Source organism: Terrapene carolina, unplaced genomic scaffold, assembly GCF_002925995.2.
Source record: "Terrapene carolina triunguis isolate 2854851 unplaced genomic scaffold, T_m_triunguis-2.0 Scaffold85, whole genome shotgun sequence".
Lineage (NCBI taxonomy): Eukaryota > Metazoa > Chordata > Testudines > Emydidae > Terrapene > Terrapene triunguis.
This window is the reverse complement of record NW_020664436.1, coordinates 10,396,207-10,418,493: the sequence shown is the minus strand read 5'-3', so window position 1 is coordinate 10,418,493 and position 22,287 is coordinate 10,396,207. Positions and strand designations below refer to the sequence as shown.

General features: G+C 41.2%; 1 protein-coding gene across 4 annotated transcripts in view; it reads left to right on the top strand.

Moving 5' to 3' along the window:
- Positions 1-22,287, top strand: part of CRIM1 (cysteine rich transmembrane BMP regulator 1) — a 287,081-nt gene that overhangs the window by 164,543 nt on the left and 100,251 nt on the right. For all 4 annotated transcript variants that reach the window (XM_024209732.3, XM_024209734.3, XM_024209733.3 and 1 more), the window contains 2 exons: positions 7,571-7,753; positions 16,660-16,857. In XM_024209732.3, coding sequence (XP_024065500.2) covers positions 7,571-7,753; positions 16,660-16,857 — 381 coding nt within the window. The remainder of the gene's footprint in view (positions 1-7,570; positions 7,754-16,659; positions 16,858-22,287) is intronic.

Genomic DNA, 22,287 nt, shown 5'->3' with positions numbered 1-22,287 from the left:
GTGCAGTGATCTTGCCTTCTCCCACTTCCCCTGCTCTGGAGTTAGTTCAGATATCATAGTGAAGGCAGTAGGCTTATTTTCCTCCTGATCTTGTCACTTCTAGTCCATCCCTCCTCTTCCGCTTATTCTTTCTTTGAACAATACCTCATCTGACTTTTCTCTTCTCTCCTTCCATGTTATCTGTTTACCACTTGACTCTTCCCCTGTCCACCTTCCTCTCTGACTTCACCTCTTGGAGTACTGCCTTCCTCCCATTGCAAGAGTAGAATCATAGACTATCAGGGTTGGAAGGGACCTCAGGAGGTCATCTAGTCCAACCCCCTGCTCAAAGCAGGACCAATCCCCAGACAGATTTTTGCCCCAAATCCCTAAATGGCCCCCTCTAGGATTGAACTCACAACCCTGGATTTAGTAGGCCAATGCTCAAACCACTGAGCTATCCCTCCCTGATGATTTTTCTTTCTATACTGAAATCCTATCTTATCCCCTAGCTTCCTGCCTTCTTGCTCTCATCTCCTTACTTCACCTGCAAATATGGATCAAACCTCCCATTTCCTAAAATGGTTGCTCATTGGATTTTGTCTTCACCAAGTGCTGCTTCCTGTCTTATCTCTCCATCACTGACTTCCCTTCGACCACCACTTCATCTCCTTCAACTTTGCTCACTGGCCCTCTCTTCTTCACTCTGCCACTTGTTCCTTCCATGACTTTCAAACTATCAGCATCCACAGATTATCTTCTGCTCTGAGCCTTCTCTCTCCTTTTCCCACTTCTTTCTCCTCCTTCAACTCAGCTGTTGATCATCTCCACTACATGCCTTTTAGCTTTCTATCACAAGGTCCATCCATCCAGTCCCCACTCCTGGCTTATTCCCAACATCCATTTTCTATACTCTTTTTACTGTGATGCTGAGTGTTTCTGGCAGAAGTCCAGTGACCTTGCTCACTTTCTCCAGTACCACTTAACTCTTTCCTTCTTTAATTCTGTCATCTTATCAGCCAAACAGCACTACTTCTACTCCCTTTTCAAGTCCTACACTCACAAACCCAGCTAACTCTTTACTACTTTGATTCCCTCCTCAAGCCCCCCCCCCTCTTGTCCCCTACTCCCTTTCTGCATAGCATCTTGCTGATTTCTTCAAAGCAAAAAAACAGCAAGATTTGATATGACTACCTTCCTCCACTTCCCCTTTTTCTTTACTCCCTACTCACTATTCCTCCTTGCTTTTCTCCACCTCCTGCCCAAGTGATGCCATCCCCTCTTGCTTTCTTATCTCCCACAACTTTTCTCTCACTCCCCACCCCCCTTCACCCTTCTCAGCATCTCAATCTCATCAGGTTCCTTGCCCTCCCAATATAAGCATGTTTTGGCTTTCCCTATCTTATTAAAAAGAGAGAGGAAAAAATCCCCCCTCTTCTCCTCAGCACCTATATCTAGGTGCTGTTACCTGCAAACATGACTTTAACTGCCATCAAACTGTACTACAGAATCTCTATGAAAAGAAATTCCATGCTTGAATAATAAGAATATAGTACTAGGAATAAATTGCCGACTACCTGATTGGGATTGGGATGGTGATGGTATTGTGAAATGCTCAGGAAGATTAGAGAGACTACAAAACAGAATACCCAATTATAATGGGGGTTGTTAATTATCCTCCTATTGACTGAGTACATGCAGAGATAAAACTTCTACACAATGAATGACTGCTTGTTGGAGCAGCAAGTCCTGCTACTCACAAGGGGAGAGGCAATTCTTGATTTAGTCCTACGTGGAGCACAGGATCTGCTCCACAAGGTGAATATAGCTGAACCACTCAGTAATAGCACCTCTAATGTAATTAAATTTAACATCTTCGTAGGGGGGAAAATACCTAAGAACCCACCACAATAGCATTTAATTCAAAAAGGTAAAGTACACAAAATGAGAGAGCTAGTTAAATGGAAATTAAAAGGAATAGTCACAAGAATGAATACCTGCAAGCTTCATGGAAGCTATTTAAATGCACCATATTCAGGGGCGGCTCCAGGCACCAACGCACCAAGCGCGTGCCAGGGGCGGCAAGCCATGGGGGGCTGCCTGCCGGTCGCCATGAGGGCGGCAGACAGGCTGCCTTCGGCGGCATGCCTGCGGGAGGTCCGCCGGTCCCATGGTTTCGGCAGCAATTCGTCGGCAGGTACGCCAAAGGCGTGGAACCGGCGAACCTCCTGCAGGCATGCTGCCGAATCCGCATTACCAGCGGACTTCCCGCAGGCATGCTGCCGAAAGCCGCCTGACTGCCGTGCTTGGGGCGGCAAAATATATAGAGCCACCCCTACCATAGTACAGGCTCAAACTAAGTATAAACCCCCTAATAACAAAAAAAAAAACACCCAGTGATGGGACCAACTCCCTCTTCCCACCACCCACCCACCATGGCTAAACAATAGAATAAGAGGCAGTTGGAGACAAAAAGACATCCTTTAAAAACTGAAAGTCAAATTCTAGTCAAGAAAATATAGAAAGGGGCATAAATGCCAGGAGCTCAAGTGTATAAGTATGATGAGGCAGGGCAAAGAAGAATTTAAAGAGCAGCCTTCTGAAGACTAAAACAATGTTGCTGTTAGTTTTTGTAAGTATATCAGAAGGAGGAAGTCTGCCAATCATTGAGGCCCCTGGACAATCAATATGCTAAAGCAGCACTTGGGAATACAAGGCTGTTGTGGAGAAGCTAAATTAATTTGCATCGGTCTTCACTGCAGAGGATGTCAGGGAGATTCACACACCCAAGCCATTCTTTTTAGGTGAAATATCTGAGGAACTGTCCCAGATTGAGGTATCATTAGAGGAGGTTTTGGAACACATTGATAAATTAAACAAGAAGTAGTTAGCAGGACCAGATGGTATTCATCCAAGAATACTGAAGGAACCCAAATATGAAATTGCAGAACTACTTACTGTGATATGTAACCTTTTGCTTAAATCAGCCTCTGTTGCAGATGACTGGATGATAGCTAATATAGTGCTGATTTTTAAAAAAGGCTTTCTGAAAGTTCAAGTACACTCTATTAATGGTAGGGATCAATGGTCACTTTTCACAATGGAGAGAGGTAAATAGCAGGGTCCTTCAAGGATCTGTGCTGGGACCTGTGCTGTTAAACATATTCATAAATGATCTGGAAAAGGGGGTGAACAGTGAGGTGGCAAAATTTGCACACTATTCAAAATTATTCAAGATTGTTAACTCCAAAGATGACTTCAAAGAGTTACAAAGGGATCTCACAAGACTGGGTGACTGGGCAACAAAAAGGCAGATGAAATTCAGTATTGATAAGTGCAAAGTAATGCATAGTGGAAAACATAATCCCACCTATATGTACAAAATGATAGGGTCTAAATTTGCTGTTACAACTCAAGAAAGATCGTGGAGTCATTGTGATTAGTTCTCTGAAAACATCTGCTCCGTGTGTAGTGGCAATCAGAAAAGCTAACAATATTAAGAACCATTAGGAAAGGGCTAGATGATAAGACAGGAAATATGACAATGCCACTATATAAATCCATGGTACACCACAGCTTGAATACTGTGTGCAGTTCTGGTTGCCCCATCTCAAAAAAGATATATTAGAACTGAAAAAGTACAGAGAAGGGCAGCAAAAATTATATTAGGGGTATGGAACCGCCTCCATATGAAGAGAGATTAAAAAGACTGGGACTGTTCAGCCTGGAAAAGAGGTGACTAAGTGGGGATATGATATACATCTAGAAAATCATGAGTGGTGTGGAGACAGTGAATTAGGAAGTGTTGTTTACTCTTTCACATAACACAAAAACCAGGGACCACCCAAAGAAATAGGGGTGAAATAATAGGAAGGAGGTTTAAAACTAAGATTAGTAAGTACTTCTTCACACAACTATCAGTCTACCTGTGGAACTCCTTGCCAGAGGATGTTGTAAAGGCAAACATTATAACTAGGTTCAAAAAAGAATTAGATAAGTTCATGGAGGACCCCATGCTCCGGGGTCCTGATCCATGACTACGACTCCTAGGCTTTATGGTAATACAACTCATAATAAATGCTGTTGCCGCCTCATTGTGGCTGAGGTATCATGGCAGTGAAGGGCACAATGATATATTTGAAACTGAACGTTTTAAGTACATTTTTAATTTAAAGAAAATGTTTGCCCTATTCAAATCATTCTGCCTCTATATCTTAATTACTTCATGATAAATATATTATGGCTAACTCAGAGCCTTAAGAATTATATACACATAAATCCTGTCACAAATCCTGATGGTGCAAAGATGCAGATTCATAGTGAGATATTTATTCCAATTTTTTTTTCATTAAGGAAATTTATCGTCTTTTTTCAAGATTACAATTATTGTTTGATATAGGGTTTTGTTTTGTTTTTGTGTGCCTTTTAACAGTAATTAGACATTCTTGACAGGGAATTTCTCTGCTGTCCTAGTCAGACTTGCAGACTGTCTGGTTAGCTACACTCAGAAACAATGAAATAATGAACAAATAGATTAAAGACCTTTTTTATTATTAGCACTTTCTCCTTTTCAAGCAACAGTTTTTAAACTAGCAGCTCAGAGTACATACAATTTGTAATATTTCACAAATGTTTGTGAATCGCTTTCTAATGAGGTCATAGCTAGTTTCCCGGACACAATAGCTCTTATGATATTTCCTCTTCTGATCTCTCCCTTTCTCTGTTTTTTATAATATGCCTTAAAGACAGAGAAACAGACCTATATAAACTAAACATCAGAATTGCTAAGAGAACCTGCTTCAACCTCCAGGTTTCACAGTAGCAGTCCTACCCATGCCTTGAGACTGGAGCTGATCATAGACACCTGAGTTGGGGATATTTTAAAATGTCACTGACATGCAGTAAAATTTTAAAGAAAACTTGTCTTAATATTAGAGGCAAATGAAGGGGAAAAAAAATCTCTAACCTCACAATTTAAGATGTTTTGTTAATTTTACTGCTTTCTACAAAAACCTGCCAATTCTAAATTTTAATTTAATTATATGATACAAACGCGTGCACACATACACACACAAAAGATAGTTAGGCCAAAACTTACCTTCAGTTTGTCCCAGGGGACAGTCTTGAGAACAAAGCTGGGGTGATGTGATCTTGGTGGCTAAGGAGGTGGGCTTGCTGTATTCTGGGCTAACTGAAGCTCTTTTAAAACTTGAGGTGATCACTTATTTAAGATTCCAGGATTGTCACCTATCTGTATGTCACTGACTCAGAAATTCTAGGCTGCAATGTGAAGCGATGGAAACAGCTGCAAGCATGGTTGAGACCTCTTTTTGTTTAGAATATCGCGATGTTCAAGGATCACTGGGATTCATGATCCGTTATCCATTGTTTTAAATTCACAGCTATTTTGACTTTGCAAATTACACCCATGCAGTGTACAGCTACAGTAAGGCATGCATATTTGCCATCCCAAGAGCTCGAAACCATTTTTATATCAGAGGTAACTCCATGAATTGCCACCATTACTGTACAGCGAAGGTGCATGCAACAATTTTATTGGTTGGATGAGGGAGAGACTAGAGATTATGGATTACTTGGCCCAAATGCCACACCCATGTGATAGTATGGGCTTTCATCTACTAGTGCTTTATGTATGTTAAGTTGACGTAGTCCATCTTGTAGGTTATGAAGCTGTACATCATTCTAGCCAGGTTCATGTATGGTAAGATGGGGAAATTGTAAATAGAAGAGTGTGCGTGTGCGTGTCTGTGTCTGTGTCCAGAAGACATGAGGAATCCTGAAGGACCCCGAGACTGTGGACCAGTTTGATGAGCTAAAGACGTATGCCATCAACTGAGAATGAGGTGATAGTGGTTGCTAGATATTCACCCTCTTCATGAAATAGTTCCAGTTTTTTAAAACTCACTAAAATGTTAATTTAAAAGTTCTACTGTAACATATATGGCATATACAGAATATGTGCTAATATAAAGTGGTGCAGTGGCTTTGTTAATACGACTTGGGGATCACAGCATTATTCATGAGTTAGTGGATCATTTCAGATCATTACCATTCATATTGTGGTATTACACCATACAGTCACGCATTTTGTTTGACATTGTTTTACAGAAAAACTATAGTTTAGCAAAGTCTTTAGAAGTTGTTGGTTAATTTGTATTTTTATATTCATCCACCTGTAAACTTTTAGGGTGCAAGTAATACTGGGAAACTAACTGTGGGCGGGTCTCTGATAGAAAGGAATGTTACAGCTCATACATTTTAGAAACTTCTAAATGGTATCTAAAATTAAATAACATTATGGATCAGGCGTTGCGAATTAAGGTCCAATAGCACTGCCTTCCCCTGGCTGCTCAGAGAGATGGCCCTTGCCTACCACGTGCCTCTCCCCAGCTCGGGGAACTGTCATTTTATCCCCTCTATCTCCCATCCCATCACTATCCTTGGACCCCTCAGCCTCCCTGCAACCTCTAAATCTTCCTCTTGCTCCCCCTCAATCTCCCGACCCACTGTTCATAGTGTCCCTGCTACTCGACACAGGCCTGTGTCCTGTCCAGCCCCTGAACCATAAAGTGGCAGCAACTTTGGCTGTGAGCATGGCATCAATCTCATTGAAAACTGTGGGAGGGTGGCAGCCAACTTTATTATGTGCAGCCTCACTTCCACATGCAGATAGACTGGAAGGAAAAAGCAGCCAACTTGTTGACAGTAATGGGAAATGGTGGTCATTTTAAATAAAGGAAAATTTGTCAGTTGGCAGCCTTTCATGTTTTCATAAGCAGAGTTGTGATAAAATCACGAGAGGTGGTAGTACTGATAACTTGTAACTAAGCAAGACTAGAAAAAACTGATCAACACCATTGTAGAGGGATAAGTAAATTTTAATTCTAGTCAATACTTGAATTATAAAGGTGCAGAATTTTGTTTATAAATAATCTTGCTGCCCTGGGAACATTTTTGAATAGTATTTAACTGTCTTCCCATTGAAGAAACAGACTCTCAAATAGTTTATGTATTTGAAAGATCACAAACTATAGGGGAAAAATAATTGCTTTGGGGGGGGAAGCTTTGTTTAAAAAAGACATTAATTTCTCTGTCTCTGTATCACTTTGTGTCACCAGCAGTATGAGTTTAACCTTCAAAGTGGGCTGCAGAGTTCATCTTTTCTCCTTTGCCTATAATGAGTTGGGTGATGGGTAGTCGTGGCATTGGTTCTAGTGGAGATTCTGCTGGGGTCAAGGTTAAATGTAGTTGCTGGTAATTTTGGTCTTTGGATAATTGTTGGGCATATGTTTGGTTTTTAAAAGGGTTCTTAAGAGCTTCAAAACCTTTGAGTTGGGTGCTTTTTCATTGTAAAGTAATAAAAATAATAAATGGGTGGCCATATTTGGAATTCACATTTTTAAATTACTTTAAGATAGTAATTTCCTTTTTTTAGCACAGCCTTTCACCAGGGATTTTTGGTATTTTTGCTAGGGGCAGATATTCTTATGAGAGAGAATTCTTCTTTGGTTGTGTTTGTAAAATTATTTAAAACTACAAAATCCACTTTTTTTCTTTTTACTACTTTCAGAAGTGAAACCAGCTTGCATATTTAACAGTGTGGAGTATTATGATGGAGACATGTTTCGAATGGATGCCTGTCGTTTCTGTCGATGTCAAGGTGGCGTCTCGATTTGTTTCTCAGCCCAGTGTGGCGAGCTGCACTGCGACAGGTACTATGTGCCAGAAGGAGAGTGCTGTCCAGTCTGTGAAGGTAATTTCTTTCTTAATAGTCCCTTATTACAGCTGCTCTCTTTTATTTGTCTTTTATGTGGTCATGAGCACTCAGAGCCAGTGTGCGTTGTTGCATTTTGTCGTTCTTCTAAAGTCTTGGCAATATATAGATAGTGGTTTTTTATCCAAATTATCTTCTACAGTTGCTGGCTGTTGGGTTTGATGCAGGGCTACCATTGTTTCCACTCTAGCCACAGCTATCTCATGCTGGGTACAAGCACAACCATAATAATTAAAAATGTCCTAATTCCTCCTGAAGGCCTTGTATTGCGGACGCTGCTCCTTGATTCCGTATCCACACAGGTAGAAGGACTGCTCTGTTGCAGAAGTCTCCCATTAATTAACACCCTGCCCAAAAAAATCCCAGACTTCCTTCTGCTTCCCGTCGAGCATGACATGGATATCTCTGCTTTGCATTTATGGCAGTTTATTTCCGAACTGGGAAGGCATATGGAATGCTTGTGGTAACAGTCTAACCCAGTCTGAGAGGGGGCTGCTCTCTCTCTCTCCTCTTGACAGCCGCCTTCTCTGCATGCCATGCTGCTGTGATCTCTGTCACTTCGGGTGACAGTCTCATTGGCCTAAAAAGGATTATATAGGAAGTCTCACATTAACCTCTGGCTTGCACGAGCATTGGGACAAGAAAATATTTGACGCATCCTTTGCCAGCCATGTCTCCAAGGACGGCTACCACTCTTAGGTGGTTGAAGCTGCCAAAACTTGAGTTTGTTGAGATCAGGAAGCAGAGAGAGAGCTCTTTGAGTTATTGGGTGGGGGGGTTGCCCCAACCTGGTTCCTTTTCCATTACGCTTTTAGAGGAGTTGATCCAGATGAGTTCTGAATTGCCTAGCTTGAGCAGCTGCTCCTTAGCTAAAGTGTTCAGTATATTCAATATGTATTGGTTTGGTCCTTAGGGTTTAGGTCTTGTGTTTCTTTCAGATCACTTGTGAGCAAGTGAGATAAGCCAGGATGCTCAATCTAACCGTGTCCAGATTTATACATGAGGAGGCTGGAGACGAGCATTCTCAGTGGAGGGCCTTCAGCAAGGAGATGGCTTTCTCCCTTTGATCTGACAGAAACTCATGTTTCTTGAACATCAGAGCATGCTGTGAGACTCCTCAGTTTGTCCTGCTCTGATTGGTGGGTTTGTTTTGGCTTGTTTGAGGGGTTTTTCGTGGTTGTAGGATGTGAATGTATATTGTCGTTGTCTTTTGTGACATGTTCTTATTTTGTAATTTATTAATACACATGCTTATGACTAAGGGCAGGTCTACACTAAAAGCGCTACACTGGCGCAGTTGCACTGCATCTGGTGAAGACTGTGTGCCAACGGGAGAACATCTCCTGCCAACATAGCGCCAGTGTGAACAGAACTTAGGTCGCTGTAACTTGCGTCTCTCGGGAGAGGTGTCTTTTTCACACTCCTGAGCAACATAAGTTAAATTGGTTTAAGCAGTAGTATAGACATGCCCTAAGAGTTGAGATCTGGGTTCTGTTCTGAGCTCAGCTGCAAAATTAGTGTGTGATATTGGGCAAGTCCCTTAAACTTCCTGTGTCTTGATTTTTCCGTCTGTAAATATGGATTTTTCACTTTCCTACATCACACTAGTGGTATAAGGATGAATTCAGTGACGTTTCTAAGGTACATTAAGATCTATAGAAGAAAGGGGCTATAAAAGTTAAATGTTGCTGCTGTTGTTACTTAGGTAGAAATATTTAACTGACTGCAGGTTTTCCAGGTATTTAAAGATATAGTCAAGTATTTAATTACAGCCTGGAGAGCACTGAATATTGCATGTGACAACATACTCTTTCAATGTTAACTCTGGATCAATTATGTAACCATTGCTCAACAGAGTGTGTATTTTTTACTCACATGAGTAGTTCTCTTAACTCAGTGGTTCTCAGTCAGGGGTACGCAGAGGTTAACCAACCCAGAGGTAGGTTAACTCATCTAGATATTTGCCTTATTCGGTGTTTCTCAACCTGGGGATCATGACCCTGATAGGCTTTGTGGGACAGGTTTAGGGGAGTCACAAGTTCAGGGCCGGCGTTAGGGGGTGGCAAGCAGGACAGTTTCCTGGGGCCACATGCCACAGGGGGCCCTACGAAGCTAAGTTACATGCTTCAACCCTGGGTGGCGGGGCTTAGGCATCAAGTACACTGAAATGTAAGTACAATATTTATATTCCAATTGATTTTATTTTATAATTATAAGGTAAAAATGAGAAAGTAAGCAATTTTTCAGTAATAGTGTGCTGTGACACTTTTGTATTTTTATATCTGATTTTTGTAAGCAAGTAGTTTTTAATTGAGGTGAAACTTGGGGTATGCAAGACTCATCTGATTCCTGGAAAGGGTATAGTAGTCTGGAAAGACTGAGAACCACTGCCTTAAGTGGATGGGGTTTTTGCTTCAGTGGGACTGCTTGTATGCCTAAAATTTCCAGGATTAGACCTTTATAAATATAAATATATATGTCAATTGAAATTAAACAATATTTGATTAATGATGTGGAAACCTCTCTTTCTGGAGATTTTATGGTATGTTGATCACTTGTATCTAAATGACTCTCATACACTCAAACATAGGGGCAACTTCTCTGCCATAGTTACACCACAAAGAAGGTGGCCCATGATCTCTCATGTTTGTTGAAAAGTTGATGATACGTCATTTGTCAGCAAGTTTTTCTGACAAATGGTTCAGTATGTTAGACTGCTTTTAAAAAAAATCAGCTTTACTTTTCCTCATCTGAGACACTGCGAATGGGACTGCCAAGTGAATTAGTTTATTTTCTCTTAGATGTTGCGAGTTAGGATATCGGATACTTCAAATGGAATTCTCTTGGCGTGGCTGGTTCCTGGTAGACCGGATACAATAGATAGTGATTAGACAGTTGTCAGCAGAACAACTCTAGATTACAAAACAAACAATAACCGTCTCTCAGGTTTGGTTTTTAGTCTCAGCTGTTTTTTAATTTGGCCTTGTCTGATACAACAGTCAGGCTCTTGCTTCATTTGCCTGGTTGTCTGACATTGGTCTGGCTTGCTGCTTATATGCCTCCTTTTCTGGCATGGCTCCCATATCTTCATGTCAGGGAAGTATGGTCTCTGGCTTTTCAGTAACTGACAAGCCAATTACTTGTTCCTTTCTTCTGTACATCCCTTTTGACTCAGTTGTGTCCCTTTGGATGAGGTTAGGTGGCTGGCTCTCTCTGAGGCCTGGTCTACACTAAGAGGTTATGTCAAATTTAGCAGCGTTAATTCGAATTAACCCTGCACCCGTCCACACAACGAAGCTATTTATTTCGACATAGAGGTCTCTTTAAATCGATTTCTGTACTCCTCCCCGATGAGGGGAGTAGCGCTAAATTCGACATGGCCATGTCAAATTAGGGTTCGTGTGGACGGAATTCGACGCTAATAGCTCCGGGAGCTATCCCACAGTGCACCACTCTGTTGACGCTCTGGACAGCAGTCCAAGCTCGGATGCTCTGACCAGCAACACAGGAAAAGCCCCGGGAAAATTTGAATTCCTTTTCCTGTCTGGCCAGTTTGAATCTCATTTCCTGTTTGGACAGCGTAGCGAGCTCAGCAGCACTGGCAACGATGCAGAGCTCTCCAGCAGAGGTGACCATGCAATCGCAGAATAGAAAGAGGGCCCCAGCATGGACTGATCGGGAAGTCTTGGATCTGATCGCTGTGTGGGGCGATGAGTCTGTGCTTTCGGAGCTGCGAAAAGACGGAATGCGAAGATCTACGAAAAGATCTCAAAAGCCATGACGGAGAGAGGATACAGCCGGGATGCAACGCAGTGCCACGTGAAAATCAAGGAGCTGATTATAATTTTACTACTTCTCTTGGTGTGATGGGGCATGCCCTGCTCCTGTCATCTTTGCTGTCATACATTGTTCATTGATCTTCCTTTTGGAGATATCACCCTGTACTTTATTTACTGTGCTTCGTCTCACCACCTTTTACATACTCATGCGGCCATACTATTTACACAGACATTCAGCATAACTACCTTTTCTACCCAGGTGGTGGAGGTGAGAAAAGGTCTCTCCACCCAGAGAGCTCCCTTTATCAGGCCCTGCTAGCCTTTCTCTCTCTTTTGATTGTCCTCCACTGTGCACTTCCTTCTGGTGCTCTTTTATCCAGTCTCCTTGTTAATAGCTAATTAGCTCATAATTTACCTGTCCCCAATCTGATCTGGTAATCAGGAACTTCCTTAATCAGGCTGTCTGGGGGGACTAATTGTTTAAACAGTGACCAGAGTGCTAGTTCAGTTGCTCATTTCCAGCACTCTGTTGCAATTGGATATAAAACCTCTTACAACCCCTATCTTAATAAATCAAATTCTGTCCAAATGACACACCTCAAAGTTAGCTGTCTCCGTTGCTTGTATGATAACATTTCTTTTTGAATTTCCAAAGTGGCGTATGTTAAATAGAAGCTAGAAAGACATCAATTAAATACTTTCTTCCTCAATTGGTGCAGACATTACACATCATTACTTGTATTTCTCTCTCCTCTTTTCCTGCTTCTTCCATTCTGAGTGTTGTGAATTTTTTGTGGACTTTCTTTTCCTCAGTGTTTCCTTTCTCGTTACAGTTGCTTATTTTGTCTACTTACATTTTCCTGAAGATTTGAATTGTGTTTCTTGATGGATCCTCCGTGCTCTTTTCATTTACTTTTAAGCTCACAAGTAGTGGTGCAGGCACCTACCAATCTTGCAGACGCTGCAGAAAGATTTCTGCCTCGTAATTCTTCCAGAATTTTTCTGAAAGCAAGGAGGAGTGTGGCGATTGTTACACCCCTTCAAGGAGTGTAATATACTGTCCCCGAGTATGCAAGGCTTGCTCTATACATCCATTTCTTGTGTGAGACCTCTCGGTGCTCTCCTTCTGCATTTGTATAAAGGCTAGTCACAATCCAACCTATAGAGTTTTATGAGAAGAGATTTCCTTATTCTTTTCCAATGAGTATGGTTTGTATTGGTTTGGGGTAAGAAAATTAAATAATGACATAAAACACACGTAAGTTTAAAGAACATTATGGTTGCAAAGACACCTCAAAAGTTAAGAATTAAGCTTGTCTGGGCAGCCTTAATTTTGCCTCTTTTGTGTTTGTGCATTTTGATAGTATTGGCCATCATTGTATAAAAAGTTTTTGGGGCAGAATGATGTAAAGAGCTTAGCAGTCCTGAGATTCCAGTCCAGTGCCTTGACCAAAAGAAAACATTCATATTTCTTTTAAAGATTTTTGCTTATTTACCATCTTGTGACTGAATGAAACCGATGTCCTTTAAAAAAGTACTGTGTGATCATGTCGCTCAAAGTTGCATCCAATTTTATTATAATGAATACCCACACAAAGCGGAAAAAATCTGATGTTCAATAACTTGACTGCTTGACTTTGCAGCCTTAATGTTCTATGGGCTGGAATTTAACCTAAGGGTAGAGGAAAGTGTATCTCTGCACGTATTTGGGATTTGCTCCTGTTATTAGTTGCTAGTGTTAACTATTAAAATGTTGGCTGTATCTCTAATGCAATGCTAGTTTGAGTTGTTATTGTTTGTTTTGTAATCTAGAATTACTGCTTGCTTTTTGATTTCTAATTAAAAAAATTATAATAGAGATGCATATTTTTCCGTTTTGTGTTTGCGGACAAAATATATCAGCATTGTTGCTAATGTGGATGAGTTTAGTACATTCCTGAAGATCAAAATATACTTTTCTTCCTAATTGTGGGAAAGCATATGTAGAATAGTAGTATTCATTTGCATGAATTTTGAAGGGAAATCTCCGTATGAAGAGGTATATTCCCAAATATAAGCATGACGACTACAATAACATGCCCTGAGGCACATGTTACTAAAGAAAATAAGATGCAAGGAAGCAGGTCGGGGAGTTTTAAATCCCAAGAGATGAAACTGTGTTGTACAGAGTAATGCAAATAACTGTTAAAGCTTTGAACTTGACCTGATAGGGCAAAGTAATGTTATTGTGGTATGTATGTCTCTGTATTATGCAAAATTGGGGGAGGGAGGAAGGAGGAGAAAAGGATTTTTCTACAAAAGAGACTAAGCACGCAATCTGATGTAAATGCTAAGTCCCAAAAGGTGCAGGGGAAGGCTTACTTTATGTCTTAAGGTCACCGGCTGTTAATAACAACTTAACCAGATGGTTTATAGGGTGAACTTGTCTCACCAATGTAAATTCCTGGCCTTTCAACAGTTAGAAAACAAAATGCAGTCTGTTTGCTAATTATACACACGCAATATACAAAAGTTCAAAAAAATAGATTTCATACTTCAGGACCTTACTCTCTAAGTTTGTATTTTTGTGTATGCTTATTCTACATTGTTTAATGTAGAAGGCCACACTGTTTTGAAACCTGATTTGATAGCAATCCTACATAGTATATAAATTAGAACAATCTGGAAATGAAAGTCTCTTAACATGAGGTTTTTAATATTATAGCATTCACTTGCTAATGTCCACTTTACTCTAGTTAAGGGTGCAAAATAGTTTTTCTCTTCCTTGTAAGTTTACAAACAAACAAAAAAATCTTTTCAGCCAGAGGTGCCAACTTTCTGGTTTCCCCAGCGGTGATCATCCCGTGCGCCGCCTCAGGCCCCACCTCACCTCTTCCCACGCCTGAACCACCCCACCTCTTCTCGCCCTGTTCTGCCCCCTCCCCCAAGTGTGCCCCACCCTCACTCTGCCTCTTCCTGCCCCTGGTCCTCGCCCCAGTACCTCCTGCACACCACTGAACAGCTGATCATTAGCCGGCGGGAGGTGCAGGAACTGATCAGCGGGGCCACTGGTTGGTGCTGAGCACCCACTGTTTTTTTCCTATGGGAGCTCCAGCCCCGGAGCACCCACAGAGTCAGCACCTATATTTTCAGCTGAATTTGTCTAAATTGGTTGTATTTGAAAGTTGGGGCAAAAATCCCTACACCATTTTTATATTTAGAGTACATAGAGGTGCTAGGTAGGTGAAAGAGTATGTCCAATAGAATATTTCTAACAAGTCTAAGAATTTCCACTTCTGTGAAGATTATCTGTACGTGCATAGATGCAACTACTGGGGAATAGACACTCCCTAACTTTTTTCTATCCTTTTGATATCCCCTCTCCTAGTGACCGCAGAACTATATTATGCATTCGAACATCCAGTCTCCTATCAATTTTTTTAATATAATTACACCAATGTGCACTTACACTATGTTTGTGTTCTTCACAAGTGCAAACTTTTCAACACTTGTTATTAGGCTCTAATCCGTCTTAGGCTTACTCTAGTCCTTCCTACCCCAGGCTGGATCTGCAGCACCCCGATTGTCACCTCAATAATTGTTCTTATATTTGAATTTGAGATTTGATTCAAATTACCTGCTGTCAGGCATTATGCCTCAGAATGCACTGGGATCACCAGAGGCCAAGAGACTTGAAGTATTGGTTTTATTTAGTTTTATTTTAAAATATACATCCATCTAACATTCTGGGCATCTACAAATTTTATAAAAACAATTACAATTCAAACCATCTAACTAAAATAATAGACACATCCTGATACCAACAACTCCAATTTGTGTACGCTGCTTCATCGATGACCGTCATTTCTTCATTTGAGAAAAAAAAATGGTAGAACAAACTATCCTTGCAGTGTGACTTGGAGGTCATGGATTTGGGCTCTGCGGAAGGTAGCAGTTTCCATAGTCAAGGAACTCTAACGGAGAATGTCCAGCCCCCAGTCTTCTGTGATTAAATCTGAGACCATGCCCAGATACGAAAATCAAGACAAAAGCGGTGTGGGTTCAATCGTGTGAGCTCAGTCGAGCTAGCTTAACATGATTGAAAAACCTTCTTAAAAAGCATTGAATGGGCTTTTCAGTTATGTTAAACTAATGACATTGAGCTAGCACAATTGAAATCCATATTTGTTGTCTGTCAAAACAGGGCCTGAACTGGATCTCATCTTTCATGGTATCACATGGAAGAGAGGTGGTCTCTGAGGTAACCATGATCCAACCCATTTAAGGTGTTGCATAGTTTAAAACCAATACCTTAAAATAACTTGGAAATTTACTGAGAGTTGTGTGCATCCTGGAGCAATTTGATTCCTGTCATAAGCACTCTTTCCAATCAGGATGCTGCATTTTGTACCAGCTGAATTTCCAAGTGGCTGTACTATGCAGAGCATATTACAGTAGCCTAATCTGAAGATGACTAAAGCATGGATCACAGTGGCAAGGTCAGCCCCTGAAAGAAAAGGGTTCAATCTTCTAGTCAAGTGTAAGTGAAAAAGAAGTTACCTGAGTCTCCAGACCAGGGATTCTCAAATTTCATTGCACCATGACCCCCTTCTGACACAACAAAAATTATTACATGACCCTAGGAGCGGGGACTGAAGCCTGAGCCTGTCTAAACCCCACTGTCCCGGTAGGGGGGCCAAAGCCTGAGCCCCACAGCCCTGGGGTAGGGGCAAAGCCGAAGCCCAAGGACTTCAGCCCCAGGTGGGGGGGCCTGTAACCCGAGCCCCACCACCCAAGTCTGAAGCCCTTGGGCTTTGGCCCTGGGTAGTGGGGCTTGGGCTTCAGCCCTGGGTTCCAGCAAGTCTAATGCCAGCCATGGCGACCCCATTAAAATGGGGTTGCGACCCACTTTGGAGTCCTGACTCAGTTTGAGAACCGCTGCTCCAAACCCATCACCTGCCTGAGTACCAAGTCCCCATGAATGTGTTGGGTTCTTTTCCAGAAAAGGAAAAGAGTCTCAAGGCCAGCCTCCATAAAGGTGTTATCAAATTGCACATCTATAAATATCTTCCAGGCATAACAGGGAGAATAAACAGTCTCCTCTTACTATAATTTATCTTGATTTAGATCCAGTATATCCAGTTAATAACCCTGCTGGCTGCTATGCCAATGGTCAGATCCAAGCACATGGAGATCGATGGAGAGAAGATGACTGCACTTTCTGCCAGTGTATCAATGGAGACCCTCACTGTGTGGCAACAGCCTGTGGACAGAGTTGCCTGAATCCTGTTAAGGTACCTGGGGAATGCTGCCCAGTGTGTGAAGGTAAGATATATTCATTTCAAATGCTGTCTCCCAGTAGAAGCCTTTCAGCCTGTAAAGGCTTGTCCTTTGTTAGATAACGGTATCCTTTTGAGTCATAATTGTGATAAGGTGACCATTACTGACTTGTGTAGGTCAGGACAAATTCTACTAGACACTCATGCTTAAGTCTACGTTTATGTCACGGAGGTCATGGAAGTCACGGAATCTGTGACGTCCAGAGACCTCCATGACATTCTCTGCTTCAGCCCCAGGGGCTGCGGGACTCTGGAGCTTGCAGCCAGTGGGGCCCTGGCAGGGTTCCAGTGACAGGCGACAGGGGGCCCCCTGCAAGGTTCCGGTGACCGATTCCTGACGGGGCCCTCCTCAGGGTGACTGCCTCGTGCCGGACGGTGGGGGGTGAGCAGCTGGGGCTGTCCCATTTTCTCCAGAGTATAGAAGTTAGTGTTTTGTGTGAGGAAGTGGTGGCAGAGATGCATTTTTTGGCCCTGACTCTACAAAGGCTTAAGCAGATGCTTAACATTATGTTGAGGCTACTCATAGGCTAGCATTTTCAAAGGAGTCTAAGGCTGCTGGGCACCCAATCCCCATTGTGTAAGTCTTTTGGAGGTTGAGGAATTCGTATCTTCTTGGCAATATTTATAGTGTGTTAGTGTGTATGCTGAGGTTGTTAAAGGATATGACAACATTCAGCTGAGTTGGCCTCACTCAAAACTAGAATGTTTGGGATGGCGAGAAAAAGTTCACAGAATTTTGAAGATAATTTCATTCTGCTGTATTTCAAAACTGACTGGCAATTTACTTTCCAAAAATGTAGTAGAATATTTGTTAAATATTTTTCACTTTCAAATATATTTTTATTGAGATTTTTGAAAAACCTGAAGTTTTTAATCTTAACATTTGATTAAGGCGACTAGTTAATATTGACAGTGGAAAAGATAAACAAGTACAAATAAAACAATGAACATTCAACAAAAAATGGAAAAAGAAAAAAGCTTAGGTTGAAAATAATAAAATGTTAAGAAAATCAAAATGCTTTAAAATATCCATTTTTGGACGTATTGCCAAAAATTGGATGAAAACTTTCCAACAAAATAATTTGACCAGCATTACATAAAACCTCCATCAATTATCTATACATTAATTTTCCAAAAAGGAAAGACTAATGTATATAAATTGTGCTTTTTGGTTTTTTATTATTTAATTGCTATGTATGAAATATTTTTTAAACTATGCTACTTCATGAATAAAATGTGTGAATTTAAATGATGTTCCTCACTTTAAGCTGCCTCTGGTTTGCTTCTGTTACCTCATGCACTTAAATATTTGAGTTCACTGAGGGGTAGATACAAATCTCATTAAAGTCAATGAGAGTTTTTCCAATGACTTCAATCAATTATGAATCAGGCCCTGAATAACAAAGGGAGCTATAAAAACTTTGATCTTTGAAAGTTTCCAGAACATATTCTGTATTTATGAGTTGGAGCCAATGTTTCCAACAACTGTCTGGACTCCAGTAAGGATGCATTGTGCAAGCCTCAAGGATTCAGTTGCATACTAATCTTCTGAAACTAGTAAAGGAATACAATAAGCATGATAGTGGTATTTACTGTAATTGGTGCTTTTCTGTAATGAATGTGGAATTACTCCTCAGTGCATGGCCCTGTGGAAAACTATCCCTACTCAGCCCGGCAGCATACTGGCCACAAGAGCGGTATCACACTAATTAAAGAAGAGCACAGATGCACCGTCTCATATTACTGGAATTGCTAGGTCCCTCTCCAGTGTACCCTCTCCATATGAAGAGGAAAGGAGAAGAAACTAAATGTTCTCACCCCTAAACACATCATGGAGCAGGATGGAAGTAGAGGAAACATTTGTATAAAATTTCAACATTAATCTTTCTCTGTTTTTATATATTATAAAATTAAGAAAATATCTGAAATTGAAGGAAACAAAACAATGGAATTCAAAATCATGGACTGTTACCCTAAAAATAAGAGATTCCTCAAAGAAATTTTATTTATCTTCTGACTTCCTGGATCCATTTTTGATTAAACATTTATACTCAAGCCAGAATGTGAATGAGCTGGCTGCCTTACTTTCCATGGATTTCATTTTTTTTTTTTTTTTTTTTTTTTACAGTCTCAGCTGCTAGCTTTCATTTCCTCATGAAAATATCTCTCTTTTACATAATTGGCTGAGTTTTTAAATTAGCTCCAGGCAGATACCTGCCCAGAACAGCATTTTATAATCAACAGGCACTGAAGCAAAAGGATAAACATCTGCTGACTTGCAAATCTAGAAAATGGGAGGTTTCTGTATTGTCAGTTTGTTTTAGATCACAGTTGCTCATCTTGAACAATAAGAAGCAGAAGTATATTAGAGCATATGAATTTTATAAACAAATTATTAGATGTCCTGTTGGATAAGACTAGAAACTATGAGAATCAGTTTCCTATGGGATTTTTTTTTTAAATTGGGGAATAACAGGATCCCTTCTCTTTTTAATTTAGAGTAAAAAAAGAGGAACTGGGTGGATAAAAGGGGTCGATTATAGGATATTAGAGCCTTACTTTGAATGGTCTCTGCATATTCCCCTTAGGATTGGCAACTCCTAGTGGTGAGCTCTGGAATCTTCTGAAGAGTATTGTCCATTGGGGGTCACTTGCCCCTCCCTCACTTTCCCCTGACAGAGGATTCCAAGGGTATAGAAGGAGCAGTGTCCCCAACTGCCCCTCGGGTCCTTATTAACTGCCAAAGGTGTTCGGAGCTTGGATAATGCACAGTATCCTTGATTTTTTCCCTCCTCAGTTTTTGCTTTTCTCTTGCCCTCTCAGGGCTGTTTTTGTTTAGATTGTCAGTTAGTACAGATTTCTTTTAACAAAAGTAAAATTATCCCCATCTGGCACGGATATCTTCTGGACCTATATTGAGTGAGAGGTGCCTCTCACTTTGCTGATGTGAAGGCTTCTCAAGCTCAGTTGAATAAATCTGGCAACGTGTAAGTGCATCTCTGGCTTTGGAGCCTTTGCTTGGTTTAAATGGTCCCCAGTCTTAACTGGCTGCCCAAGCCTAGTGTCAAGGTCCCAGCACTACCAACACACAGTGGAGGTCCCAGCACCACTGACATAACACCAAGATCCCTAGATCCCTCCAGGTTGACTTAAGTTTGTGTGTAGGATCTGGCGCCATAGACTAGTGAACCAGGGTGTTGTTAGGTGCCCACTATAAATTGCACTAATTCATCCACGTTCAACTGAATTCAGAGCCTACAATCTAGTACTGTGGACTCTGGTGAACTTCTTGAGGAAGTGGCCCAATGTTCCTTATACACAGCATTAACATGCCCAAAAGAGTCTGGATCATCTGAATTTGATGCCAAGGTTTCAGCACTGTTGACTTGCTTGAAGTAATCCAGAACCAATATAAGTGACATTAAGTCACAGCATCCATTCAGGTTGACGAGATCTAGTGGTGCAGATCTAGTATAATTGACTCTTATGGGCCACTTGCTTGAAGTGGTTCGGCACACAGCATAAGAAGCACTAAGGTCCCTGGTTCCACCAGTGCCAAAGATATATCACCAATGGTGAACCACTAGTTGGAAGTCATTCTGTACCCAACTGAAATGGCAGAACCTCAGATCTGTTCTAAATTCATATAATTTGGTGCTAAAGATCCAGCACTGTTAATTTGGGTAAACTGCTTGTCATAGGGGGTAGGTACCCAGAATCAGCAATACCCAGGTCTCAGGGTTTGTCCAAATCAGCTGGGTCCAATGTCAGTGCTGTTGACTCTGAAACTCCACTTACTAAATGGGTGCTGTAGCCTCAATAACTTTGTCAAGATTTGTCTGCAGACTATACGGTACCAGCAGTGCACCACCCTTCATTTTCTGGCCCCATTAACTCTATACTTAGCAGTTCATTGCTGAAGATCCAGCTCTGCAGGTTCAAGAGAATCGTATACCAGACTTATAGCCTCACTGCATAAGTGGTTCAGAGGTGCTCAGACCTTTCTCTAGATTCGCTGAATCTAGTGCCCAGAACATTCATCCTCCATTTGGCAAACAATTTGTTTCAGGTGCAGATGCCTAAGAAGTGTTCTCATATTGATTGTACTAAACTGACCTGAAAATGAGCATGCAGATAGTGACAGTGCCTAATAGGAAAGCACTTAATTTGTAATTTGCAATTCTCAGCTGAGATTTAGGGCTTGTCTACATGGTGCATTAGTCTGGACCAATGCGTGTAAATTCTAGTCTGTACCATTTATCGTGTGTCAATTGACCTGTTTGGACCCCAGCATACACGTTTCCTAGTCTGCATTTAGTCCCATCTCTTTCAAACAGTACTACGTTAATGCATGCTGGGGAATTTTGAGTGCATGCCAGTAGGGTCCATGCAGGCCAGTTAGTGTGTGTCATGCTGGTGTAGACTAGAATTTACTGGAATGACCTGAAGAAGAGCTCTGAATAAGCATGAAAACTTGTCTCTCTGCTCTCTCACCAACAGAAGTTGGTCCAATAAAAGATATATTAACTCACTCGCCCTGTCTCTCTAGTTAGATCTCATTTTGACATTATCTGTTATGCCAGGGTAGTCTCTGTAGGTAGGTCTCATTATTATCAAGGATAACATCCATTATGTCTAGTTCCATGTCAGGGTCAAACAAAATCCCATGTCATTGGCAGTTCCACTTTCTTGGATTGGAATTAGGAACTCTTCTTCATATTCCCTCTGATTCACTTTGTTCAGGAGATCCATCTCCAGGTATGTAAGGATGGAACCAAGATGACGCCAGTCGCCCTAATCAGATCTTGGCAGTTTTGTCTTCAAATATCATAGGTCTATTAACTTTTTGCTTTCCAGTTCACTGGATATTTGTCTTCACATTAGGTTAAGAGCACAAACCTGAGTGTGGGTTCTTACCCTGACTTCTGGGTACATTCTTTGCAAGTTTAGTGGCTGCTATTTTAAAGCAATAGCTTTTAACCAATAAAACCTCTCTTGCTCTTAATGTTGCTGTAAGTACTGTGTTTGAATTCTGCCAGGCTGCATAGGTTGTGATTGCAGCTTTCATCCTCATATGTTGGGGGACAACAGTCCTCATTTATCTTCTAGTACCTTTAATTTATAGAAGTGTTAATCCATGTGCTGCTCGAATTGCTTCAGGCAGTTGCTTTGCCTTGATGGCCACACCAAAGGAAATTAGAATTTTTATTAACAATGCACTTTGTTGTACTGGGAATACCATAAAATGGACATACCGTATATACTCGTTCATTAGCCTGTTCGTTTATAAGCCGACCCCCCAAAATGGAAAGGTAAAAATAGCAAAAACTGTATGACCCTTTCATAAGCCGACCCTATATTTCAAGGGTTGAAAAACTTTGGCTCCCGGCCTGTCAGGGTGAGCCGCTGGTGGGTC